This window comes from Phaethon lepturus, unplaced genomic scaffold (assembly GCF_000687285.1).
Source record: "Phaethon lepturus isolate BGI_N335 unplaced genomic scaffold, ASM68728v1 scaffold54860, whole genome shotgun sequence".
Lineage (NCBI taxonomy): Eukaryota > Metazoa > Chordata > Aves > Phaethontiformes > Phaethontidae > Phaethon > Phaethon lepturus.
This window is the reverse complement of record NW_010510838.1, coordinates 1-9,342: the sequence shown is the minus strand read 5'-3', so window position 1 is coordinate 9,342 and position 9,342 is coordinate 1. Positions and strand designations below refer to the sequence as shown.

At 39.1% G+C, this 9,342-nt stretch overlaps 2 protein-coding genes across 2 annotated transcripts in view; one reads left to right on the top strand and one right to left on the bottom strand.

Moving 5' to 3' along the window:
- The window catches only part of LOC104616850 (chromosome unknown open reading frame, human C1orf123), a 7,492-nt gene extending 6,627 nt beyond the window's left edge, over positions 1-865 (top strand). The window contains 1 exon segment of the mRNA XM_010281998.1: positions 788-865. Within this exon segment, the coding sequence (XP_010280300.1) occupies positions 788-865 (78 nt within the window).
- A 1,952-nt stretch (positions 866-2,817) lies between these two features.
- Positions 2,818-8,676, bottom strand: CPT2 (carnitine palmitoyltransferase 2). The gene is made up of 4 exons (XM_010281987.1): positions 8,570-8,676; positions 8,349-8,455; positions 4,778-6,082; positions 2,818-3,831 (listed from the first exon to the last, which is right to left on the bottom strand). The coding sequence occupies exons 1-4, from the start codon at positions 8,674-8,676 to the stop codon at positions 3,500-3,502; spliced, it is 1,851 nt and encodes a 616-aa protein (XP_010280289.1). The 3' UTR covers positions 2,818-3,499.
- Positions 8,677-9,342: the final 666 nt, after the last annotated feature.

Genomic DNA, 9,342 nt, shown 5'->3' with positions numbered 1-9,342 from the left:
TTTCCCTAAGTTACTAGTCCAAAATACACACCCTGCACATTCAAGAGACTAGTTTTGCTCTTTCATATAGGCACAGGAAGGTCATAGCTGGAGAGAGAAACTAAATCAACTGTGAATAACCAGCATTACTAACAGTGTCATTTTAGAAGTACACAGTTGTTAGCTTAGCAGCTGACAAAGGTAGAAATGCAACTTTTCTTTTAAGTCACTCAGGAATTCCAGAGTGCAAACACCTGGAATACTAAATGGCTGGAGTTCTTCAGAGTGGTGAACTGATTTTTCTAGGAAGATGCCTACACTTCTTCCTGTGTGCAGAGGTGTTAAAAAGTAATACAAAGAACTGTCCTTCAAAGCTCAGGATAATGACTCCAGCATTGCAAATCTTCCTTGGTGGCCAGCAAGAATCTCAAGGTCAAATCTGTTCCCTGGTATCCTACTTGGCAGGGATCTGCTTGTCTGCGTACCCACCTGACTAGGGTATTGTAAATTATACATAATCCTTTCACCTGCCATGGTTGCTGTCTTGTCCACTACAGGCTGTGGACTATATATGAAAAAAAATTTACTGTTAAAATAAAAACACTGAGACTGAAGCTCATTTAATTTCAAGTCAGTGCTCTTGCTTCTCTCAGATATCAGAACTTAGCTGTGACTGCACAGTGCTTTCCACAGAAACCCAAGACCCAAGCTTGAGTGAGGCTTAGTTTCAGTTTGAATTCCAGTCTGTTTTAGACATGATTGCATTCTATCCTCTGTGACTAATACTGTGAAATCTTATTTCCTATAGGATTGGAATGACTATGATGAAAAAACAAAGGAATCTGTTGGAATTTATGAAGTTACCCATAAATTTGTAAAATGCTAAAGTTCATACCTGTAATAAATCTTGACATGCTTATTGATGAAGGAGCTGTAACCATCAGATACGCAGTTTCCTTGGAGTTACTTTTCACATGGCTGTACTTCAGAAATGGAAACCTAAGTGGTACTTAACTGTTCTCAGCATGCCCTAATAAAATATCTTCCACAGAGCACTTTGATGTGGCCTCAGTACAAACTGAAAACAGTATATATGCTTGACTGAACTGTGCCATTTTCTTAATGTTGTCTTTTTTGGGAATATATATGCCTGTGGTGGACTGTAGCTTAACTACTGTATCAACAACTACTTGGACAACTTACAGCCTTAAAGTTTTAAATAGCCTATCACCAAGAAGTGCCCACATTTGATTCTCTAACATAAGCAAATAAGGTCTTTTCACTCACCACTCCTATCACCAGGAAATGGCTGTAAGTATTAGTAAAGGGACTGTTAACTGTTCAAAGGAAAAGGTTCATCTTTAGTAGCTTTCTGCCAGTTCAAGTAAAGACACTGAGGTGAGTTTACTGAGAACGCTTACTAAGCTTGACTACTACTGACACACATAGCTGTTACAATCTACTGAAAATCAAGTTAGCTTTCTGAGTTAAGTAAACCTCACTCATTTCCAGTTGAAGACAGACTTCCTACTTCTTGGCAAGTGCTCTCACAATATTGCCACCTGTCCTCATGTTTGGAAAAAAAAACACCTACCAACAAAAAAACCCACCAAAATCTTCTTTAGTGAATTTCATTCAAAGACTTTGAGTCTGATCATTGTTTCCTGATGTATTATTTCCTTCATCCAGCAAGAACAAGCATGGTAAGTTTTAAAATAATCCGTTTCAGCTGAAAACTAGAACAGCACATTACAGGCTGCAGAAGAAACAGCCCTGGCTAAGAAAAGTTTATAAGCCTTCAGGTTTGCTTATTTAAAGCATGCCTTTCCCCTTCCTAGCACTTGCAGTTCATACTTCAAGATATGGTATTGCTTATGCTTACTGTGATAAAAGAAAAAAAAAGATACTGGGAGAACCTGGAAGCGGAGATATCCAAAGGAACAGTGAAGGCAAGTAGGTTTCTGAGCCTCTGAACGTGATCCATCACATCCAACCAACATGCTCAGACTTTTATGTTCTGCTAATATATTTGTTTGTCCAGGACACGGTGGGCTGTGCTGAAATACATGAGCTGCATTAGTTTCATACAGAGCTGCAAAAGCAAGCACTACTGTGGTATTCAGCTCCAGAGAGAGACTCCTCTTCCCTGAAGAAAAAGAGTGAAAGTCAAGAGGGTTTAAAAGGCAGAGGAGTTCAAGTTATACATACCATAATTTTTGTGCAAAAAGGAGTCGCATGCAAAGGGCATCTGTGTTGTAATTCCAGCAACTTTGAGCACCTTTGGCTTCTTGACTGATGAAGACCCCTTCCCCTTTTGCTATCACCTACTTTGTAACTGAACAGCACATGAGGAACCTCTCTGCATCAGTTTCATCTCACTGATGTCTATGATGTCTATGCTCAAGCTCTCCTGCAATCTTTCAGAGAGTTCTGATAAGCCTTAGTCTTTAGAATCTCTGCAACAAGCCCCAATGCATTGAAGACGCAGCTCTGGGCACAAAGACTCTAGCATTTGCTACAGAAAGTAACATCAAAAGTTCTAGCTGATAGCAGACATGGGAAAACATTGTTTAGCTTACTTTTCCACTTCCACCTTTCAAGAGGAAGTTTGGAGAGAAAGAAAACCCCAAAAGATAAAGTTCAGTGATTTTTCTTTTTTAAGGCACAAGACCACAGGTTTACATAGCAAAACAAAAGCAGATTATTGGACAGACTTCATGTATGGAAAGGGGAGAGCCAACATTGCAGAATGCTTTCAGTAGTAGTCTTTTCACCCTTTATAAGAAACATGAGTTATTGATGGGATAAAGGGACTACCCATACTGTATAATTTCGATATGGCAATAAAATAACTCTGGTTATTAATAGATAGCTTTATTACAATACAGTCTTTTCCAGTCAATTTAACAACACAGTTAGTGACTGCAGGTTACATAAAGCCTCCCACTTCATTTTTTGTTTCTCAAAAAGCTGTTACAGTGGAGAGGCTTCAAATAGTTGATGCACAATCATATCTGATATCGATTCAAGTTTAAAGATAAAAGTGTGACAAGTTAGTAAGCAAGCTTACTGCAAGAGTGCAAATGTAACCACTCTTTCATATTTAAAAGTATTGCACAGATTTTTCTAAAATCAAACCATTTAAGAATGGTATCACAGTGCTGTTGTCTGTCTAAACACTCATGGAACACAGATGTTCCAGGTTCATAAACTCATTAACAATGCTTTTTATTTTAAATGTGTTTTAAGAACACATGGATCTGTTGGAACAGATGGATCTGTTACTTAATTTTGACATTGTGAATGTTTGTATTTCCTGACATGCATTCAAGGTCTATACCTTATTTCTTAAAAATAGGTACAAATTTCATAGTGAATCTAAAGGTATCCAAGTTCAATGAAGATAAAGGAAGACAATTAAGCTGGGCAGTCTCAGCCACATTTAACACTGATTAGTATGCCAATTAGACAGAGTCTGCATTTTGTACTGCAACTATAAAGTGCTGCAATGTTTTTATGTCTAACTACCTATTTTCTTGCCCTTTAAAACATTAAAGATATCTTCTAGTGACTTGTATACACACTGAAGGAATTCTTTACCATTCCTAGTTGGGTAAGAGGAAACATTACAACCTACCCAATCATCATGTACCTGATACCCTACTCCAAAGCCATCAGACACCACTGGGCCAAACCCTCCTAACTGCACAGCTGGGCTACTCAATGTGCTTGTAGAAATGATGTTGTGATTAAGCCGAGCATAGGCTTGGTCTTGATAGAAATCAGGCAGTGCAGTACCTTTGGATAAGGCTAAATAGCGCAAGCCAAAAAGATGTCGGTCAAATCCCTGACCTGTTAAAATAAAATAACAAGTATTAGAGAGATGATATGGGAAGTAAACTCACTTATTTTGACATCGCATTGTTTTTCAGCCACAGAATAGGAAGTCTATAGACTGGGGTTTATTTTCGTATTAGCAGGAATTATTTTTCAGAACCCAGACATTCTGCACTTTCAATGCATGTATCCCAGGGAATGAGGGCTTGCTGTTTTACTGCTAGCCTCAACCAGGACTCATGACAGTAAACATAGTGCAATGTTAACAGACAATTTTAATAATACATCATATTCTTTAATTAATTCTTTAATTAAATAGTTAATTTAAAAAAACATATCTAAGTTGTTTTTAACAGAGAAAGGCTTTCCTAAAATTTATAGTGTAAAGAGGAAGAAGATCTTGCATCAACAAAAGGAGGCAAATTTTCGACTCTATGGGGTAATGTTCAACAGTCAATTTTACCGAAACTATAGCAGTTATGCTTCTGTGAAGGACAATTCCAAAGAAATCATTTAGAAAAATACCAGGAGGAGCACAGCCAAAGAATTAGTTGGATTTGGAACTTGTTAAAGCCTTTATCCCTTGCAGGGATAAGATAGTAACTCCTCAGACATAAAGCCAAAGTTCTTGGTTGCCTTGGGGAGTACAACATGCACTAAGTATTTATCACATCTTCAGCTATCCCAGCTGCCATAAGGACGAAAACTAAAGTATAAAAAATTCTCAACACACTAAAAGTGAAATGGGATGCACAGAGGCATTCTCCTCCATCAAGAAATGAGAATGCATAATAAACTGCAGCCTTCTGCTACTGTTTTTGTCAAGTTTACGTTAACTTGACATGGAGGTCTCTAAGACCTCCATCAAAATTAAATTATTTAGTTGTGATGTAAACATTTACAGCAACCTTAATAGATGTTTTAGTGCAAAAGCAAGAGTGTTTGATATCTTCCTACTTACCCATAGCAGCTTCTTTTGTCAAACGGCCATGGTATTTTGAGCACTCCACTATCAACTTCTGAAGCTCTTCTGTGCTATGTTTGGACGGTTCCCTGACAAAAGCTTCTGAACATTTCTTTGTATAGACTGAGGCAGGACGTATAGTTTCTGTACGACCATGTTTGAAAGCTGCAGTACTACAAGACTCATATGTAGCAACAGTCTGATTGTACTGTCGAAGGAAAGCCATCTGGAAGGCAAGCTGAGCCACAGCATCTGGGCTTACCTTTTTCTGCTTTAGAAAGTCCTTGCCCCCTTCATGGAACTGAATCAGATTAAGTGACAGGGCTTCTACATTGGCATCAAATTTCTGTTTGGCTTTGGTAATTCCTGCTTTTAAGGCATCATTCAGCTTGAAGTCAAGTTTCTGCACTGCTCTAGAAGAGTCTACTGAAGCAGGCTGGGACTGGGGGCTGATGGCTGGTGCCTTGGTGCTATCTTTAAAAACCTCATTCTGGAACCTAAGCACAGCCACGCCATCTCCCCAGGAATGTTCAAAATTAATTCCTGCAGTGCCATCCTTAGTTATGATAAGATTAAAGGATTTGTCATACCAGCGGTTAGCACCATCTCCGTGCAACATAGTGTGGGACAAGTGCACAAAGTCTTTAATGGGAAAATCATCTAAACTTAAACAAAACAAAGCAGAGTCTACTTTTTGAAGAGCTTCTTCACTGCCATTATCCAGTAGATTCTTTCTCAGCAATGCCCATGTATCTCGGTTTTCACTAGAGAGGTAGCCAAGAGGGAAGGCCGGGGCTGGACTGTTGTCGTTAAGGATGTATTTCAAGTGTGCTTGTATTTCTGAAGGTTTCAGCATACTTCCATCTCTATCAATAACATCAAATATGTAAAAATTCCCATTTCTCAGTACTAATAAATGTTTTGCCTTTTCATCTGTAAAAAGCTCATCTCTGTTGACCTTCGGCAGACGCGTAGAATTGAAAAGCCTGAAGTACTGAGACATATCTAGGGGGTATGCATTGACCATGTAGGCACCAAACCAAGAAAGTGAAGAAGGCACAAATCGGATAATTTTTTTAAAGATCTGAGTGTCACTTTTTTCTGGATTGAGGTGAAAAACCTCTGGTTCAAGACAACCAGCTCTGAAAGTCTTCATAAAACGTATAGCAGAAACAGTCATGTTCGTAGCTCGTATGAGCTGATCGTTATATTCAGATTTCGGATCAGAATTAAAAGACATAAATGCATTAAAATTCAAAACAACAGGTTCACGTGCTTTTAGGTACATGTCAAACCAGGGACCTGAAAATGGAGAGTTGAGAAATAGGTCAGAACATAAAAGCAGCTTACTGGGTCAGACCAGAGGCTCATGTAGTAGTCAACACCCTGTCTCCAACAACGATCATGAATAAACACCTCCCTAACTTCATACAAACAAGACAAACATATGCAGTAATTCCCCTAAGGATTTTTGCAATCTCCAATTATGAAGAAAGGTATTGTTGGTTAATTGCAAAAATACTGTATTTGGAGTAATCCATATCAAGACTTTCAATGTCATTAGCAACGAGGGTGAATTTCCATGTTTCCTATATGGCTCAGTGATAAACCGTAACTCCCATGACATACAATGCAGCTCCCTAGCACTGTATTTTGTGCACACCTCACATTTGGAGTGGAACATGCCTTTACCTACTCTTAAGGTATTAATTTCTGCAACTTTCTGTGACTGAGGGCATGCTTCTCTTTAGAACCACCTTTTTTCTTGATCTAGTGTCTCCCTCATTCCTGGCAGCATTCCTCCACCTACATTTGCTGTCTTGCATTTCCACTTCCTTCCTCATTCTATCCACGAAAATGATCACCATAGGGCAAAACTCTTGACACCGATGGGCTACCATTGGTCTCTCAAGCTGGCAAAAAGATGAGGTTAGAGGGGGACCTCACAGTTATTCTAGGCCCAGAAAAGACTTTGGAAAGCAGAATTACATTTGATACCCACAGGTCTTTTAGACAGTCTGTCAGCATATCAAGAAGCATGAATGTGACCCAAAGGTTCTGTGCTTGCCAAAACCAATGGAATCAATCATAGCTCTAAAAAGTACTCATATCTTTACACCTGCCTATGAATATGTGAAAATCCAGGGGGCATAGGCAGAGAAGGGTTTTTTTTAAGTAGGTTGTATTTCATCATCATTAACAACTTCAAACTCAGCAAGCTCTGCTATTGCACATTGACTGGATGCAGACGAAGGAGGCAAGTGCACACCAACTTCATCTCAAGGCAGCTGATGTATTAAAAAGTATTATTCCAAGCCTGCCTCAGTCCCTAGTAGAACCTTCTAGCTGGGCTGTAAGAAGGGCAACACGTAACTCAAAGACCTAAATTATAATTTTAATCCCAGGTCCTCACAGGTGAGTAACTAGCATTCATCTACACTTTTAAAACCACACCCATCATCATCACATAGCCTTTTAACCTTGGACTTGAAAGTCCAGGGTGGAAGCAACTATACATAGTTTCAGAAACCAATTTCAAGTGGAACAGGTCTTTTAAGAGGCCTAAAAAAGAATAACAACTAAACAAAAAGAAATACAAACCAAACACCCCACAGTTCACAGACAAAAAGCAGCATGCTGATTAGCACTGACAAACACCATAAAGCCACCAGTTAAAACCCCAGATGTTGTTCAAAGTGAATGGAAAGTAAAAGATAACAAAATGAACAGCAGCTTTTGTGAAATAGTCTGGTATTCTCTACGGAATTTGTGGTAGCTAACACCCTTACAGGTAGTGTCAACAGATAGCAAGGATAGAAGTGCATCTGCTGGGCAACATGCAAACTTCTACTTCCACAGGTATTTGAATATTTCCACCTCTATTGCTATCCATCCAATACTTTCATAAGCAGACACTTGTATTTGGAAGTCCATGGAAGCAATAATAAGGAAGAATAATCAAAAAAATATATGCATGCTCTCCCTCTCTTAATTTATTTTTCTTTATTCTCATCTTCCTCTTTCTGTTGCTCCTTTTCTTTTGCTCTTTAAAAGAATATGGTTTTGTAGTTTTGAGGGGGTTTATGTCCAGAGCACTGACCGCTTCTGCCTCCCAAAGCTTAGTCATATTCTCTGAGCACCACACAGAGTTCAGTTTTCTTTCCAAGTAACATGGAATTATTTGAAAATGATTGCCTTAGTTTCCTTAAGGGAAGTTACCAGTTAAGCTCCTCTATTAACCTGAACATAAATAGACAGCAATTGAAAAAGAAAAAAGATAATCCCTGTAAACTCAAATTTAAATACAGCAACTCGTGAAAAAATACTGTTCCTCCAATATCCATTTATCCAGAATTCTGATATATACAAGTTAGATGATTAGCATTCTTCTTTCCATCAGAGACTCAGAATTTGCTCAAATACAGCCACAAACACTATTCACAGCATGTTAATCCAAGTTTATGGAGTTGAGAACTTAAGCTTCAGCCTATTTTATCTGTAGCATTATGAGCTGTCTGTTATCAAGCATGTTGATCTCCAGACTCCAATATTCAGTAGGCAAACATACCTGTGATGTAACTAGTATGCTTGTTCTGGTTGTCTTGAGCAACCAGTTTCTCATGCAGCTCTCTTCCAATTCCCTTTTCGAAGTGATGAGCAAGTTCTTCAGTTTTCCTACAGCAATCAATAAAAGTCAAAATGCTGTCACAAAGTCCTATTTTTTATATGTAACACCTGGCTTTGAAGCAGCACATGATACTGCAATATGCATATCTTGTTTTTCCATACCTGAACTGATCATCATTTAAAAGCGGTTTCTGTGCATTCAGATACCTCCTAATTGTATCTTCTAGTTTGGGAACCGGCAGTCTGAAGGAAGGGGAACAGAAAGACATGCACTTTATGAGCAACGGTACTAACGAAACCTGAGTTTCTTACACAGTAGTTTCTCTTGGCCTCTCCTCTTCCCTATCCTTCCTTATACCCCGTATTATCCAAATGGCTCCACAGTTTCTTGTGGAAGAAGAGAAGAAAGGGAATAGATGGACACAGGTCATCACATCACAGCATAAAGTTCTTGGAAAACAAGGTAGAAAAACAACTTGTCTTGTTACGAAGGTATTGCAGTGAAGAGTCTTAATACCTTACAAGGAATACAGTGACATGAACTGTTGCAAGGAGATGCAACTATATGGGATGGAAGCTTAGTTCAGTAGCCAGCCCTGCGTCAGGACATGCCCTCACTGCTGGGTGCTAACATCCACTCTTGCAAAGTTCCTAATCAGCATCTTTGTCATCTTCCTCTCAGCCTAAACATGAAAGTGCTCTACTTTATTAAATAAACCTATTGCACTCACGGAGGTTACTTTGCAACCTGAAGGGATGTTTCAGTACTAGGCTTATAGTTACATTTACGCTTTACAAACGAAAATCATTCCTCTCCACCGTGATTTAGGAAGAGCACGTACAAACAAGAAGCGCGTAACCCTCCCTGAGCGCGGCTGTACACAAACGCGCGGGAGGGCATTTTCTCTCCTCGTAGCGGACCCCCAGGGCCGCCG